The sequence below is a fragment of the Triticum aestivum genome, chromosome 2A, assembly GCF_018294505.1.
Source record: "Triticum aestivum cultivar Chinese Spring chromosome 2A, IWGSC CS RefSeq v2.1, whole genome shotgun sequence".
NCBI classification, from domain to species: domain Eukaryota; kingdom Viridiplantae; phylum Streptophyta; class Magnoliopsida; order Poales; family Poaceae; genus Triticum; species Triticum aestivum.
Window position 1 is genome coordinate 266,650,850 of NC_057797.1, and position 17,851 is coordinate 266,668,700.

The following is a 17,851-nucleotide window of genomic DNA, read 5'->3' on the forward strand; positions in this document are numbered from 1 at the left end:
CTTCTGAACTTGAGATCGCTGTCTTCTCTTCAGTGTGGCTCGCTCCTTCTTCAGTTCTGTAACTCCTGTCAGGCGGGGTCGTGGCCCTGACATGGAGGCCGCCGCCGCCGTGGATCGGGTAGGGAGGTGTTGTCGTGGACGGGGACCAAGGAAAGGAAGCGCGTCGGGGACGAGTTGGGTGGCGGCGGAGGTGGATCCGCATCGGGACAGGGGTGGGCGGCGGCCCTGGGGCAAGTGGAGGTGGCGGCTCCGTGAGGCAGGTGGTGGCAGCGGGGCCCTCGGGCAGGTGGAGCCGGCGGCTCCCTGGGGCTGTTGGCGGCTATGTGGATGGGGATCGGGGAGAGTGAGAGGTGCGGGAGGTAGGGGGTGGACGGTCATGGGCTCTTTTTTCTTTTGTCCAGGTTCGGGAACACGTCCATCGCTGCTATATAAGGCGTGTTGTGATCCAAATAGTTATTCTAATCATAAGATTAAAATAGTGTTGTTCTATATATGCACAAAATAATATATAAGGCGTGTTGTGATCCAAATAGTTATTCTAATCATAAGATTAAAATAGTGTTGTCCTATATATGCACAAAATAATGCAGCCTGCCTTTCAGTGTCGGTGTCACATGGAAAGATAAGTCGGTGTGGGAGAAAACTCCACTCTGTTTGATCGTCCAACAAACAAATCCAATTAATGTATTCTAGGATTCTGGAGTACACGTCGTAAAACTCCAATACTGGGTTAAATCTACAGTTTGGTATTCGGAGGAAATCTCCAACGTATTCATACCCCAAGAAAAAAATTGGGGAAATTTTCTCACAAGGCTAGCTCTGAATTGCCGCAAGACTTGCTGCTAGCAAATCGTTCCATGCATCGGTTGGTCCTGGTAAACACCAATGCATGCAATCGTCGTGCTTCTTTCCTCCGGTTGTCGCCGGATGAGCGTCAGCTCTGAATTCGCTCATGTGAGTGACGTTCAAAACTCTGAAGGAAGACTGCTCCAGAGCCTTCATCAAGTGCTGGTTTACCAAACGTACTTCTGTGTTTGTGCCGTTGTTGTCCAAGGAGAAAAATTCTTTGACCTAGACCAGTTTTGCTCAACATATTAATCTCAAAACTCCAAGCTCCAAACAACCACCAACCTTCTACAACCCAATATTTGGTATTTAGACCAAAGGGAAAAACATAATATTGCAGCAACACTGAAATATAAACACATTCAGTAACTATCAAGAGATTGATTGCATGTTCAGCAGGAAAGTGTTATTCCAACAGAGGTAAATAAATATTGTCTGCCAGTTACTGCATATTTTCTTGGGGGGAAATAATGTGCATTTGCAAATGCTATGCTATATTGGAATCCATGCAAGGCATTGATGATCACAGAGGAGATATGTTGACAAGTGCAACTCTTTTTTATGTCATCCGGATATTAGTTCTCTTTAGTCAAGCCGTTTGCGCTTCAGATGGCAGACTTGAAAGTTTTTTTTTTCTGTTAGGACAAAAAATTACAAAGCAGGGTTTTTTCCTGTTAAAACTTGAAAGCGATTGAAAAGTGATTGGAGTACTTCAGGGAAAGGTGCAATGTCAGGCAACCAGAGGAATCAAGTTCATGTTTCTTTATTTTGGGGTGAAACAGACAGCACTCTTGTTCAGATGCACAAATCACATGTGTGTGATAGCTTATGGCCTTACAACTACTTTATAACAGCCTAACATATAGACATGCATATACTTTTGGCAAACAAGACTATGGTGCAGTCCTAGTATCCCCTTGTTAGAACATCTGTTTCACTTCATATTACAACTGTGAGTTCTGATTTAAACAACTTCTGTCATTTATCACATTAAGACTACCTACCAACAATTCAACATACTAAAAAGAGTGTAAAAACAATATGTATGATTTCGAAAGAAAAAAGGGGAGGAAAACGAAAGCATGCAGCAGAAGATGAAAAAGCGCAATCCAAGTATCAACACACTGTTGTTTCGATACCTCTTCAGAGGACAAGGGTTGGTCACGTTGACAAGATCCACCTTCATTCCAATCACCACCTTCAAAATGTCTAGGAGATTGAGTGCTGAAGAATTTCAATCCATTGGGTCTCATTGCTTTGTTCGCAAATGTTATCTGATGAAAAAATTATTCATAGTGAATGAAAGTTGAATATCATGATGATATTAAACAGCAAAGCAGATATTTTCCTTCTTTGCTAGAGTTCAGGGGATATTTAGACAAGTCATTTAGACATAATGCAGTGTGAAAATATTCAAGTCGAAATCAACTCAATTTTTTTCTTGAGAAAACACAAAAAACTTTGTGTCTCTTATAGACTATTCCAATGAGTGAAATGGTCAAGAATGGCTCACCGCTTCGTTGGTCTAACCGCCGGTTTAATGCGTAAAAAAATCACATTTAATTGATTCTCAAGTCAGTTTGGAGGAAGCTTTGACTTCATATATACTTGGAAACACATCATAGCAGCTATACATGGTGACTTGGTCACAAAGGAATGCAGCCCAGCAGGTACTGGGCATCCCATGCCTGCGCGAATGGTGGCGAGAGGTCCTAAGTTTGATCCCTTGCCTGCTGCTCATATACGATGATCTTTTTCATGGTTGTTATCGGCAAAACTCTCTTCTAAGGTTTAAGCGAACCTGAACAGATGAGGGCATAACTTCCGGTATTTCCGGTTGGACAGACTGATTCAACATTATCGGGCAAGGAACAGTAAGCAGGAATTTTCAGAAAACTCAAGAGACAACCACAGGCGTACCATGTGTTTAAGAGTCAAATCCAGTCCTTCAGGTGGCAGTAAAGGAGGTATAATCGGCTTCCCTTTCTCAAAGAAGAGCATCGGTGACTGTATTGGATCAAACTTTGAAGAGGACCACCACCTGTATAAAGCAGAGGGGGATGAGCCCAGTAATACGAAATACAAATGCAAACAGAAAACAAGTTTCAGGAAATAGCTTGGTTATATTGCCCTTTATATGTGGTAGAGTGGTCATAGATTGTCTAGCTCAGCACATAAAAATAGTTAGCAAAAGAAGCCAGGAAATATAGCATATCTAATAACAATAATCAGATAACACTGCATATCCTTTTCCATCATTACCATCAATAGGTTAATCAAAATACTTCAATAGCACCAATCATCTCAGATAATGAAAGTAATCTATCAAAACAATCATTTCTTTCTGATGTTATGTGCCTTGGTAAAGCAACACATGTTGCGAATGATACCTTCTAGACATCTAGTTGAGTGCACTGAGGCCGAGGAAGAGGCACATTACAAAACAACAATAATGGAAGAGTAACAACATAGTATTGAGCTATTAACTGATTACTCAGAGGGTTTAAATATTAGGATTCAGGATCACCAATTAATAACGGGGAGCTAACATTGGACAACTGATCAACTGTTCATTTAAAGCTTATATGCCTTAAGAATTGTGATCTCACGTACCAATGCCCCGTATTGAAAATAAGAATATCATGGAAGCTTGGTGCCTCTGCCCATGTTTGGTCCGCAATATCAACATCAATCCTGTGGCCTTGCTTGTATCCAAGAGATTCTAGGGGACCTCCGTTTGGACTGGCTGACCAGCTACAGAACCAACAATATGATTTTGATCAATGATAACCAAATAGATGAGTACAGCATCATCCATGAAAAGATTTATGAGTCTGTTATGACCGGTTTACAATACAACCGGAGGAGGCCCGCTAGGCAGTAGATTAAGGGCTTGGCCCACAAGTTATCTTAGGCTAGTCGTTTTCAGGTTATAAATATTAGATTGTAAGATACCTTTTGGAATTAAGCAATAAAAGATAGTTCTATCCTATTGCCCGGCTCCAGAGGAGCCGGAAACCCTAGCCGCACCTTGCCCTAGCCGCGCCGCCCTCTTCTTCCTCGCGACGGCGCCCACGCGCCGGAGCCGCCGCCCTCGCCCCCAACCCTCACTGTCCTGCCCGTATAACCTACGGAGTAGAGCCGGTAGGAACCCTAGCCCTACCAATTTGGTATCAGGTAACCGGGTTTCGACCATGTCTCCGCCAATTCCACCGCCACCACCACCGCTGCCCGCCAACTCCTCCACCACCGCCGCCTCTGCGCCGGGCGTCATGGCCTCGCTCTCGGCGGGCACCACGGCGTCGCTCTCAGCGCCGGCCCTAACGGCACCCGGCACCACTCGCCGCCGCCGTCACCTCCCCCGCAGCCGCAACAGTTCACGCCGGAGGCCATGGCAGGCGTCCTCAACGACCTCGTCACCGCGGTTCAAGGGATCCGCCTCTACCTGGCAGGTCCGTACGGGCCGCCCCCACCACCCCATCCAGCCATGGCCGCGGGTCAGCAGACGCTTCCGTGGTACTCGGCACCGGGGGCCATCACCGGAGGCTACCCGGCGCTTCCCGCCCCAGCGGTCGCACCGCCGCCTTGGCCGCAGTGGCCGCCGGAGATCGCGCCGGCAGCCCCGCCACTCGTCGCCACCACGGGGCCGCAGTGGCCCACCTGGACCGCGCCGGCCGCGCCGTCCTCCGTCGCGCCCTACCTTCCAGCGGCCTCGGAGCAGGGCCCTCCACCGGCCCCGCCCAGCCCTAACCTGGGCAGGTCTTCGCCGAGCGGGCTCCCAATACAGGAGGTCCGCTTTCCGCCGTCCCCATCGCCACTCCCCGGCTGGCTCAACGGACAGCCATCGGCCTACCCGGAGACCCGTCCACCGTCCGATTTTCCGCTGCAGCCCGCGGTGTCGGGCGCCGCTGGGAACTACGCCGGGCCTTCCACCATGGCCTGTGCGCCATCATCCGCCCTCCGCACCGCCGAGGCAGTGGGCCAGGGTGTGCCACACCAGCAACCGCCCCGGTTCGCCAAGATCGACTTCGCCACGTACGACGGCTCCGACGACCCGCTTAACTGGCTCAACCAGTGTGACCAGTTCTTTCGCGGCCAGCGCACGCCCGCGTCGGAACGGACTTGGCTGGCATCCTACCATCTCCGCGGGGCCGCCCAGACATGGTACTACGCCCTCGAACAGGACGAGGGCGGCATGCCCCCGTGGGATCGTTTCCGAGAGTTGTGCCTTCTTCGTTTTGGGCCACCGGTACGCGGGAGCCGCTTGGCCGAGTTGGGCCGTCTGCCGTTCACCTCCACGGTGCAGGACTTCGTCGATCGCTTCCAGGCCCTGGCATGCCACGCACCCGGTGTGACGGCCTTACAGCGGGCGGAACTTTTCATCGGCGGCCTCCCCGACCACATCCGCGTGGACGTCGAGATGAAAGGGTCCCAAGACCTTCAGATGGCCATGTACTATGCCCGGGCGTTCAAGCAGCGCGCCCAGGCCGTGACGCGTCCATCTGCGCCACGTGGGGGCCGACAGCTTCCCCGGCCGGCTCCGGCGGCACCGGCGTCCCCTACAGCCGTTCCGGCCGCCGCCCCGGCACCGACGCGGCCATTCAGGCGCCTCACCCAGGCGGAACAGCTGGAACGCCGGCGACTGGGCTTGTGCTTCAACTGTGATGTGCCCTATGCACCAGGTCATGTCTGTCCCCGCCTCTTCTACTTGGAAACGACAGACGAGTCTGAGGAGGAGCCACTGGAGGATGGCCTCGGCGCCCCAGCCCTTGCGGAGCCCGCAGCGGCACCCACGCCCGCCCCGGCCACCGCCCTTGTGGTGTCCCTACACGCGCTGGCCGGCATCCATGATGAACAGACGATGCTCTTACCGGTCATGATCCACGGTGAGCGCCTGGTGGCCCTAGTGGACACAGGGTCCACACATAACTTCCTGCCGGAGACCACCATGCGGCGCCTGGCATTACAGCCAACCGGCGGTGAACAGTTGCGAGTCACCGTCGCTAATGGTGACCGTCTCCGCTGCCACGGGCTCGCCCGCGACGTGCCCATCACTATTGGCGACGAGCACTTCTCCATCACCTGCGCCGGCATCGACTTAGGCTGCTTCGACTTCATCCTCGGCATCGACTTCTTGCGCACTCTTGGTCCTATTCTCTGGGATTTCGACGCGCTGATGATGACCTTCTGACGGTTAGGCCGCCGCATTCGGTGGGCCGGCATTGGGGGTGCCGCACCCACCCCTCCACTCCAGCTCGCCGCGACCACGGCCACGGCCGAGCACCCACTATTGGAGAGCCTCCTACAGCAGCACGGCGACATCTTCACCGAGCCACAGGGGCTGCCGCCCGCCCACGCGTACGATCACCGTATACATCTTCTGCCAGGCTCTGCACGGTGGCGGTACGGCCTTACCGCTATCCGCAGTTGCAGAAGGATGAGTTGGAGCGGCAGTGTGCACTCATGCTCGCGGCGGGCATCATCCGGCTATCCACTTCGCCGTTTACCACCCCGGTGCTTCTCGTCCGCAAGACGGCACATGGCATTTCTGCATCGACTACCGTGCCCTTAATGCTGTCACACTCAAGGATAAGTTCCCTATTCCGGTGGTCGACGAGCTCTTCGATGAGCTCCATGGGGCGCGCTTCTTCACCAAACTCGACCTCCGGTTGGGGTACCACCAGGTGCGCATGCACCCTGATGACATCGCCAAGACGGCGTTTCAGACTCATCACGACCACTTCGAGTTCTTAGTGATGCCCTTTGGCCTCACCAACGCCCCGGCAACTTTCCAGGCTCTGATGAACGACGTCCTCCGACCCTACTTACGCCGGTTTGTGCTTGTTTTCTTTGATGATATTCTGATCTACAGTGCGTCTTGGGCAGAGCACCTACAGCACGTCGCCATCATCTTCAACGAGCTTCGGGCGCACCATCTCCATCTTAAGCGCTCGAAGTGCTCGTTCGGGACGCCTTCGGTGGCCTACTTAGGCCACGTCATCTCGGCCGACGGGGTCGCTATGGACGCCGACAAAGTGGCCGCCGTCGCTGCCTGGCCGACGCCCCAGTCTCCGTGGGCTCTTCGCGGGTTTCTCGGCCTTGCTGGCTACTACCGGAAGTTCATCCGGAGTTTGGTGTCATCGCTTCTCCACTCACGCGGTTGTTGCGCCGCGACGCGTTCGCCTGGGATGCGGAGGCGACGACAGCCTTCGAGGCCCTCAAGGGGGCCCTCACGACGGGGCCCGTTCTTCAGATGCCGGACTTCGACCGGCCGTTCGTTGTGGACTGTGACGCCTTGGGTGTGGGGTTCGGCGCTGTGCTTCATCAGGGCGACGGGCCTCTTGCTTTCTTCAGCCGGCCCTTCGCTCCGCGCCATCTCAAGCTCGCAGCGTACGAGCGGGAGCTCATTGGCTTGGTGCAGGCGGTGCGCCATTGGCGGCCCTATCTGTGGGGCCAGTCTTTTCAGATTCGCACGGACCACTACAGCCTCAAGTTCTTGCTGGATCAGAGGCTCTCCACCGTGCCCCAGCATCAGTGGATTAGCAAGCTCTTCGGCTTCGATTTCTCCATTGAGTATCGCCCGGGTCGTCTTAACACCGTGGCCGATGCCTTATCCCGCCGCGATGCCGACCTCGACTCCGTCAGCGGCGACTCCGAGGGGCAGGCACTCTGCATCTGCTCAGGGCCGACTTTTGGCCTCTTCGACGACATTCGCCGGGCCACCGCGACCGCCGCCGATGTGGTTCTCCTGCAGCAGCAGCTGGCGGCCGGCGACCTGGAGGAGCCATGGCGCCTCTCCGACGGCCTGCTAGTCCATGGGCGCCGTGTCTTCGTTCCTGCTCATGATGATCTCCGTCACCAGGTCTTGCTGCTAGCTCACTCGGCTGGCCACGAGGGTGTGCAGAAAACCCTCCGTCGTCTCCGTGCCGACTTCTACATTCCTGGTGATCGTGCCCTCGTTCGCGATTGGGTGCGCTCTTGTGCGACGTGTCAGCACAACAAGACGGAGACGCTACGGCCAGCTGGTCTTCTTCAACCCCTGGATGTGCCTTCTCAGGTCTGGGCCGATATCTCCATGGACTTCATCGAGGGGCTTCCCAAGGTGGGAGGCAAGTCGGTCATTCTCACGGTGGTCGACCGCTTTTCTAAATATGCTCACTTCATCGCACTGGGGCATCCCTACATCGCCGCGTCCGTGGCTCGTGCCTTCTTCGACGGTATTGTCCGTCTGCACGGGTTTCCTGCTTCGATCGTCAGTGATCGCGACACGGTGTTCACAGGCCATGTCTGGCGCGATCTCTTCAGGATAGCGGGCGTTAAGCTACGCTTCAGCATGGCCTTCCACCCCCAGACGGACGGCCAATCAGAGGTGGTTAACAAGGTGATCGCCATGTATTTATGCTGTGTTACAGGTGATCGGCCTCGTGCTTGGGTGGATTGGCTCGCATGGGCGGAGTACTGCTACAACACCTCCTACCACTCTGCCCTGCGTGCGACACCATTTGAGGTGGTCTACGGGCGGCCACCTCCGCCGATCTTGCCGGTGGACCCGGCTACGGCGAGGACGGAGGCCGCGGGCGACCTTATTCGCACCCGTGACGAGATGCTTGCGGAGGTCCGTCAGCGTCTCCTTCAGGCTCAGCAGCTGGCGCAACATTACTACAACAACCACCATCGCGAGGCGGAGTTCGCGGTGGGTGATTGGGTGTGGCTGCGTCTTCTTCACCGCTCTACGCAGTCACTCGACCCGCGCGCGAAGCGCAAGCTCGGGCCTCGCTACGTGGGACCCTTCGCCATCTTGGAGCGCATTGGGCAGGTGGCCTATCGTCTTCAGCTGCCGGCCGGCGCTCGCATCCACGATGTGTTTCATGTGGGGCTGCTCAAGCCTTTTCATGGAGAGCCACCGGCGGCTCCACCAGCGCTTCCCCCGACAGGCAATGGACGTCTTCTTCCGGAGCCAGAGAAGGTGTTGAAGGCGCAACTTCGTCGCGGGGTATGGTTCATCCTGATCCAGTGGGCGGGTCTTCCTGTGGAGGAAGCTACTTGGGAGCCACGTGAGGATTTCCGCCACCACTATCCAGACTTTCAGCTCGAGGACGAGCTGTTTGTGCAGGCGGGGAGAGATGTTATGACCGGTTTACAATACAACCGGAGGAGGCCCGCTAGGCAGTAGATTAAGGGCTTGGCCCACAAGTTATCTTAGGCTAGTCGTTTTCAGGTTATAAATATTAGATTGTAAGATACCTTTTGGAATTAAGCAATAAAAGATAGTTCTATCCTATTGCCCGGCTCCAGAGGAGCCGAAAACCCTAGCCGCACCTTGCCCTAGCCGCGCCGCCCTCTTCTTCCTCGCGACGGCGCCCACGCGCCGGAGCCGCCGCCCTCGCCCCCAACCCTCACTGTCCTGCCCGTATAACCTACGGAGTAGAGCCGGTAGGAACCCTAGCCCTACCAGAGTCACCCTCTAATGCACAGAAAAAGGTTAGGGAAACAGTAGACTGTCTAAAATATTAGGCAAACAAAACAATTTAAAGAAAAATGGTGAGCCGGCAAGAGAAAAGACTATTAATAGCAACCTTAGTTTTTTCAAAATCAAGTACCAAGAATGGTCTACTGGAAGCATTGCAATACTACCAAATTAGAACTAGAGTCCAAAACTGAAAGCAATGACCCACGTTGCGGATATATAATTCTTACACAACTCATAACAATAGAAGTTACACCCATCTCCAAAGAACTAAATTTTGGTACTAATACAAATGGCACTCCTTACCTGCCATAGCGTACCAAAAGATTAGTTCGGTGGTATGCGAGGGTGAGGTTGTAGCGTAGGAATGTGAAACCTCGGTCTGCCCCTGCTGGACGCCACTTGCGAACCTCTCCGTTCACTCCCCTGAGCATGCAGACCAATGAGACAAACATGTTTCGATTCAAAGAATCACCCACAAATCCTACAACAAAGCATTGAACACACATCAACATGTGATAGCATATTCAAGGGGTCACTGAAATGACTGAATACACTACACATAGACAAACAGATAAATCTGAACCAAGAAGCCGTATCACTTAAGGTATGCATTGACCCAATTTCCTCTTATAACATTATGATCATTATGAAGCAAGAATCATAATAACTGACCATGCCCCAACATGACCACCACAAGATGACATTCGTACAGCTACATATGTAAATTTCAACACATTCAACAGTACAGGGAACCAATCACATATCTATGCTATCCACATACGATACTACACCTTGCTTAGTAGACCAAGCAAAACATCGAGACATCTCTTGAGTGCCGATCTATGACAATGGGCAGTAAGCACCGCAAGTATTACCACGTTATATGCAGAAGATTTTGTTCAAAGATGCCAAAAACTCCAACTCTACCAGGAGGCCACACCAGAAAGGCTTCACTCTGCAGACGGAGTCACGTCCCAAGCAGTAGCTACCAAACACAGCGAAATGGGTGAGTACGAACCAATGTTGGTGTTCCTATGACGCTCTAAGAACCGGAGCGGGTCGAGCCTGGGGAGTAGCTCGCACCCTTCGGGCTTCCATCGCCAGCGGAGGAGGGCGCGGCCGTTGCGCTTGCCGTTGGCGATGCAGTTCCACCCCTTGAAGATCTCCTTGCACGTGTGGTCGTACCGGAGGTGGGACTCGGCGGAGGAGTCGGACACCCATCCGCCGGCAGCGTAGTCGCAGGTCTGTTGGGACCTGAGAGCTGCGTCGCGGAGCGCGGGGATGGAGCGAGATGGGAAGATCAGGATTAGGGTCAGTAGAATAAGGGGGAGGAGCAACACGAGAGGGAGGAAGACTTTGCGCCGCCGCAGGCCGGCGGCCGGGCTCCTCGCCGGCGGCATGGGAGACACGGCGAGGCGAACAGGATCGAGTTTTGCTTGGGCTTAAAAAAACAGAGTGGGCCTGAAGAACTAGTCTCAGCCGGCGGAGGCGAGTTTCGGACTAGGCCAGGCCTCACTTCGGCCCGAGAACATGGTTAGGCACAATAGCTTAATTGGGCCGAGCCTTTCCGAGAACATGAGTTCTTTTTTTTGCCATGCGGGGACATGGTACACTGGGAATATCGGGAGCTCCTAGTTGGGCCGGCCCACGAAACGCGTCGGCCACTGAACTCGCGCGGAAAAATCCCAAAAAAGATAGGTGTATCTGCCATAGGATTAGAACTAAAGACGTTCGTTCCATGTCCGACCTCTCCAACCACTGGAGCTAACATCATTGAACGATTTGTTCCATCCTGAGATATATAATAACACTGTCGAAGCGCTATTTGCTGCACATAATCATGTACTGTATCACTTAAAATTTTTGGAAAAAAATCATGATAAGAAAAAGTTCATATATTTTGAAAAAAGTTCATCAATTTGAAAAAAGTTCATCGATTTTGAAAAAAAGTTCATCGAAAATGAAAACAAGTGTTCATGGATTATAAAAAATTGTACAAATTTAAAAAAAGATAATCAATTTGAAAATAAGTTCATCTAATTTAGAAAAGTTTGTTGAATTTGAAAAAAACTTCATCGAATATGAAAAAATTTCATCAAATTTGAAAAAAGTTCATCGGAACTAAAAAAAGTTCAACGAATTTGAAAAAAGTTCATTGATTTGAAGAAAAGTTCACGAATTATAAAAAATATCATTGAGACAGGAAGAAGAAAAAGAAAAAAAAGATAAAAGATAAACGAAAACAGGAAAAAGAAAAAAGGAAAAAGGAGAAAGGAGAAAGGAGAGAGGAAAAGGAAAAAGGAAAGTTAAACTAAGAAAAGATGTAAGAGGATGTCATTCACCACAATGGGCAAGGTGGCGCGATGGTTATTGCTGGTTAGCTTGAAGTAGTCCTGGCCATGGGAAGCCCGGCCCGAACGGCCCGGCCCGAAAAAGCCCGACCCGGTCCAGCCCGACGCCGCTCCCGGGCTGGGCTCGGGCCTAGATTTTGAGCCCGAAGGCCGGGCCTGGGCCCATCGTTTTCGCGTTTTCCTGAAGGCCGGGCCGGCCCGGCCCGAAGCCCGACGGTTTTTTACGTGTTCGGGCCGGGCTCGGGCCCAAAAAACAGGCCTGGGCTTGGCTAGGCCCGACCCGAAGCCCGGCCGGGCCCGAGGTATGGCCAGGTATAGCTTGAAGTATACGTCCGTAGTTCGATCCCCCATGAGGACGCTCATTTTTTGTTGTCTGGAATACAGAAAGAAAACAGGATGAGATGGGTCGGCCCAGCTTGGTTGGTTGTAGGCGCTCGTTTGCAATATACACATAAACGGGCGCCTGCAGCGCCAAATAGGATTTGCCGGCAATATCTCTACTCCTAGTTGAGAAGTTGGTTTATCTCAAAAAAGAAAAATTGAGTTGGTAGGTGGTATCGTCATTTCGCACCCCCATACCATTTTTTGACACAAATCCCACCTTAATCAGGTCTTTATTACTGATTTTTCTTGCTATGTATTTCCTCCGTCCCAAAATAAGGGTATGTTCGGTAGCGCCCCAACTACAATAAATCCTCAAATCCAGCTTCTCTTTTTGATCGCCAGCTTCCGGCGCGAGCGCTAGCACTCAGAAATCTATTCGGTGTCTCAGCTCCAGGTTTCGATCGCCATAGATGGGCTGCCAGCCAGATTCGGCCTTATTGGACATTGAGGAGAGGACGAAGTGAGCCCAAGATGGAGGCTGGATGGAAATCCACGTGAGGCCCAGCTCCTAGGGGCTGAAAAGATGGCTAAAGGCCTAGTTTGGAGTGCCTGGAGGGCATTTTTCAGCCTAGTTCGTTGGCAGGCAGCTTTTTCTCCTTTTCCTCTGCTTTCTTTCTCTAACAGAGATGGCCAGATTCGCTGGGACAAAGAGTTGCCTTTTCTTTTCTGTGCGATAACAGAGAACTATAAAGGGTAGTTTGCAATACTTTATGTATATAAATTATAAATTATTAAACAAAAATGTATTTTCAACATCTTCTATTTGCTCAAGATTTATGGCACTTGATATTAGTGCAGTAGAAGTAGGGGGATGCCAGAAGTCGGATTCCAATAATCGGAACCGTCACTTGTGATGTCTTCAAACATGATGCGCAAGTTCTCTTCATTGCGAAGTCCATGCTTCCTAAACTTGTAACAACCTGCAATGTCCTGTAAATATACAAACAAGATAACCTTTGTCAACAACAAGTAATATGAAGAAAGATATGGTATGCACAACATGAGGATGAAAACTCACTATCTTTGCCTTCTTCCACCACTCAGCATCTTGTTTCACAGTGTTGCGCTCTGTGTCCCATCCCGCTCCTGTCTCCTTCAACTTAAGTTTGTTGAATACACCATATTCACCTCTCAGTTTGTCCCATTTGTTCTTTAATTGCTCATTCGTGTACTCCAACCCTGTTCTTATTTTGAATTGCCTCACCACCTCATCATATGCATTGGAGGTCAAGTGAGCATTTGGCCTATTTCCAGCTCTCACTTGCTTGACAAACAACTCGGTGATAATCCGAATGTTTTCAATAGTCCATTCGGCAAGCATTTTCAACAACTCCATATAAAAGTCCATGTCACTTTGTGTGTGCTAATAAAATTGTATGCTCTCATATATATAAAGATTCATGTCATAAAAATAACGGTATGCTCTCATTTATAAACATATACAAAGACTATTTCATCTATAAATCTGTACGTATGTATATGCAATATCTCATTTATAAACATATACAGAGTCTATTTCATCTATAATTCTGTACAAGGACTATTTCATTTATAAATCTAAAAATTATAGCTCCCATCTATAAATCTGTACATCTATAAATCTGAACCAAATGATAAATATGTATGCTCTCATTCAAAAAAGTTCATCTCATTTACAAAAGATTGTGCATCTGGACATCCAAAAATCTGGACCCAATGGCCTATAACTCAATGTAAAATAAACTGAATGGAGAGTGGTGAGGTTGCACATCTGCACGAGCTCACCTTGAGCTTCTCGAGCGGCGACGACGGGGCAGAGGAGGAGCGTCACCGACAGAGGGGGTGTCGGCTGCTGTCAGGTGGGGGCGGAATGCAGCGAGCTTGAAGGAGTCGCGAGCGTGACGAAGAAGGGCTGCTCGAGGACGAGACCTTCTTCGGGGTGGGGTCGAGGTTGCCGGACGAAGTTGACCGGTGAGGATGCGGCGGCGGGGTGTCTAGCGGCTAGGGTTGGACTAGCCGGTGGGGATACAGGAGGAGGAGAATGGGGATCGAGATGTATCGAGACTTCTCCAGCCTATCTGTCGAACATGTATGTCACTTGGCGGTGGCACATCCTCGTAATAAAAGTGAAGTCCAACTTTTGCGTTTTATGGGATCTCCAAACGAGCAGCTCCCGATTTTTGCACGTACCCAGGCCACACATCCCAGAAGCTAGCTTCGTGGAGCCAGGGTGTTCGGGCCAGCTCTGCTGCTGGATTCAGGGAAGTTGGGAGTTGGGGAGCTGTCGAACATGCCCTAAGTGTCTACAAAGGCGAGGGTGAGAAGGAAGATAAGCGGCAACACAAATATGATGCCTCACAAAAATAAAGGAGACGGACCTATTGTGGTCTTGAGTGATAGTTGTTGAGTTAAGAGCGTGTGTTATGTTTTCTCTCCCGTTGCAACGCATGGGCTCTTTTGCTAGTGTATATATAGTAATGCACATCACTATAAGACTTACAAGCAATGTGACTAATAAGTTAGTTACGGGATGGTGCATTACGGAACGAGTAAAGAGACTTGCCGATAACGAGATTGAACTAGGTATGATGATACCGACGATTGAATCTCGGGCAAGTAACATACCAATGACAAAATGAACAACTTATGTTGTTATGCGGTTTGACCGATAAATGTCTTCGTAGAATATGTAGGACCAATATGAGCATCCAGGTTCCGCTATTGGTTATTGACCGGAGATATGTCTCGGTCATGTCTACATAGTTCTCGAACCCGTAGGGTCCGCACGCTTAACGTTCGATGACGATTTGTATTATGAGTTATGTGATTTGATGACCGAAGTTTGTTCGGAGTCCCGGATGAGAACACAGACATGACGAGGAGTCTCAAAATGGTCGAGACGTAAAGATCGATATATTGGAAGGCTATATTCGGACATCGGAAAGGTTCTGAATGGTTCGGGTATTTTTCGGAGGACCGGAGAGTTACGGGAATTCACCGAGGGAAGTATTGGGCCTTCATGGGCCTTAGTGGAAAGGAGAGAAGGGCCACAAGGGGAGGCCGCACCCCCCATGAGCTAGTCCGAATTGGACTAGGGAGGGGGCAGCGCCCCCCTCTTTCCTTCTCCTTCTCATCTCCTTCCTTCTTCTCCTACATGGACTAAGAAAGGGGAAAACCTACTCCTATTAGGAGTAGGAATCCCCCCTTTGGGCGCGCCCCTTGTGGCCGGAACCTCCTCCTCCCCTCCTTTATATACGAGGGAGGGAGGCACCCCATAGACACACAAGTTGATTTTTAGCCGTGTGAGGTGCCCCCCCTCCATAGTTTTCCACCTCGGTCATATCATCGTAGCGCTTAGGCGAAGCCCTGCGCCGGTGACTTCATCATCATCGTCAACACACCGTCGTGCTGACGAAACTCTCCCTCGGCCTCAACTGTATCAAGAGTACAAGGGGCGTCACTGAGCTGAACGTGTGCAGATCGCGGAGGTGCAGTGCGTTTGGTACTTGATTGGTTGGATCGCGAAGATGTTCGACTACATCAACCGCGTTTCTTAACGCTTCCACTTTCGGTCTATGAGGGTACGTGGACACACTCTCCCCGCTCGTTGCTATGCTTCTCCTAGATAGATCTTGCGTGATCATAGGAAATTTTTGAAATACTATGATACGTCTCCAACGTATCTATAATTTATGAAGTATTCATGCTATTATATTATCCATCTTAGATGTTTAATGGGCCTTTATATGCAGTTTTATATGATTTTTGGGACTAACCTATTAACCTACAGCCCAGTGCCAGTTTCTTTTTTTTCCTTGTATTTGAGTATGGCAGAAAAGGAAAATCAAACGGAGTCCAATTGACCTGAAATTTCACAGAGATTGTTTTTTGGACCAGAAGAAGCCCACAGAGTATTGGAGATGGACCTGGGGAGTCCCGTGGCCACCACGAGGGTGGGGGGTGTGCCCTACCCCCTGGGCGCGCCCCCTATCTCGTGGCCGCCTTGGGGACCCCCTGACTTGTTCCCGACTCCAACACCTCTTATTTATACCCAAACTTCCAGAAAGAAACCTAGATCCAAAGTTCCACCGCCGCAAGCCTCTATAGCCACGAGAAATCAATCTAGGCCCTCTCTGGCACCCCGCCGGAGGGGCCATCATCACCGGAGGCCATGGAGGAGGAAGCACAAGGGGTAGAACCTCTCCTCCTCTCTCCCGGTGGCGCCGGAGTGCCATCGGGAGGGGAATCATCGCCACGGTGATCGTCTTCATCAACATCACCATCATCATCACCATCCTCATCTCTTTTACGTGGTCCACTCTCTCACACCCCGCTGTAATCCCTACTTGAACATGGTGATTTATGCCACATATTATGATCCAATGATGTGTTGCCATCCTATGATGTTTTGAGTAGATATCCTTTGTCTTTGGGTTGATTGATGATTTAGATTGGTACGAGTAATATGTTTTATTTTGGTGCTGTCCTATTGTGACATCCGTGTCGCGCAAGCGTGAGGGATTCCTGCTGTAGGGTGTTGCAATACTTTCATTATTCACTTATAGTGGGTTGCTTGAGTGACATAAGCATAAACCCGAGTAAGGGGGTTGTTGTGTATGGGATAAAGGGGACTTGATATGTTAATTCTATGATTGGGTTTACCTTAATGATCTTTAGTAGTTCGGATGCTAGCTAGAGTTCCAATCATAAGTGCATATGTGTAACACCCCGGATGTAACTTACCATAACTGTAACTCCGACTCTGCCATTTCCGGCTTTAAGTTATGAGATTCCCTTCGTGGTTGGGTTTTTTTCTTCGTTTTGCATTTTGTTTGTGTCATGCATTTCATATCATGTCATCATGTGCATCTCATTTTTCATACGTGCTCATCTCATGCATCCGAGCATTTCCCCGTTGCCCGTTTTGCAATCCGACACTCCCATGTCCGGCGTCCCCCTTTTGTCTCTTTACGTGAGCGGGTGTTAAACATTCTTGGAATGGACCGAGATTTGCCAAGCGGCCTGGGTACACCACCGGTAGACCGCCTGTCAAATTTCGTGTCATTTGGAGTCCGTTTGATGCTCCAACGGTTAACCGGGGAACCGTAAAGGCCTCATGTGTGTTGCAGTGCAACACCCCTCCAAAACGGCCCAATAACCCTTCCAAACCATCTCCATGTCCTCCGCCATAGGATCACGATCGCGTGGTCGAAAACTACACCCCATTTGGACACTCCTACCTCCTCCTAGCTATAAATATATGCACCCCTCCTCAAATTCGGGTCCCAAACCCTAGATCCATATCTCTCCGTGTCGGACACGTCCGGACGGCGCCGGACGCGTCCGTGCCACTGTTCCCAGCCAATCTCCACCTGCCACGTCAGCGCTTGCCGCCCCCCATGCCGCCGGCCTGCCCGGGCCCGAGGCCGGCCCCTGCGGCCCGTCACCCCGCCGCCGCCGCCCGTAGGCGACCGCGCCCGAGGCCGCCGCCCGTCCCGCGACTCCTCCGCCCGACCGCCGCCACGATCGCCGCCGCCACGCCTGCCGCCAACGACCGCCACCTCACCCGCGCTTGCACAGCACCTCGCCAGCACCGCTGCCCACCCGCGCGCGGACCGCCGAATGCCTCCGCCGGCGTCGCCGAGCGACTCCGGCGAGCCCCTCCTCCTCGGGTCCGGCAAGTCCCTCCTCCCCGGCGTACCTCCGACGAGTTCTCCGGCGATCCTCGAACTCCGCGCCAGATCTGGATCTGACAAGGTTGACCCTGTTTTTCGTCTAAGTCCCTGATATTTTTGCATTCTAGTGCTATGTTCCACCTGCC

At 51.3% G+C, this 17,851-nt stretch overlaps 1 protein-coding gene across 4 annotated transcripts; it reads right to left on the reverse strand.

Moving 5' to 3' along the window:
* Window positions 1–623: 623 nt before the first annotated feature.
* Window positions 624–10,771, reverse strand: LOC123188509 (protein trichome birefringence-like 13). 4 transcript variants are annotated; one of them, XM_044600656.1, is made up of 6 exons: window positions 10,335–10,769; window positions 9,620–9,797; window positions 3,460–3,600; window positions 2,767–2,887; window positions 1,986–2,120; window positions 624–1,071 (listed from the first exon to the last, which is right to left on the reverse strand). In XM_044600656.1, the coding sequence occupies exons 1-6, from the start codon at window positions 10,714–10,716 to the stop codon at window positions 814–816; spliced, it is 1,215 nt and encodes a 404-aa protein (XP_044456591.1). In that variant the 5' UTR covers window positions 10,717–10,769; the 3' UTR covers window positions 624–813. The 4 variants fall into 4 exon arrangements, with proteins under 4 accessions (XP_044456591.1, XP_044456592.1, XP_044456594.1 ...); XM_044600659.1 differs by having other exon boundaries at window positions 898–1,131; XM_044600658.1 differs by having other exon boundaries at window positions 898–1,134.
* Window positions 10,772–17,851: the final 7,080 nt, after the last annotated feature.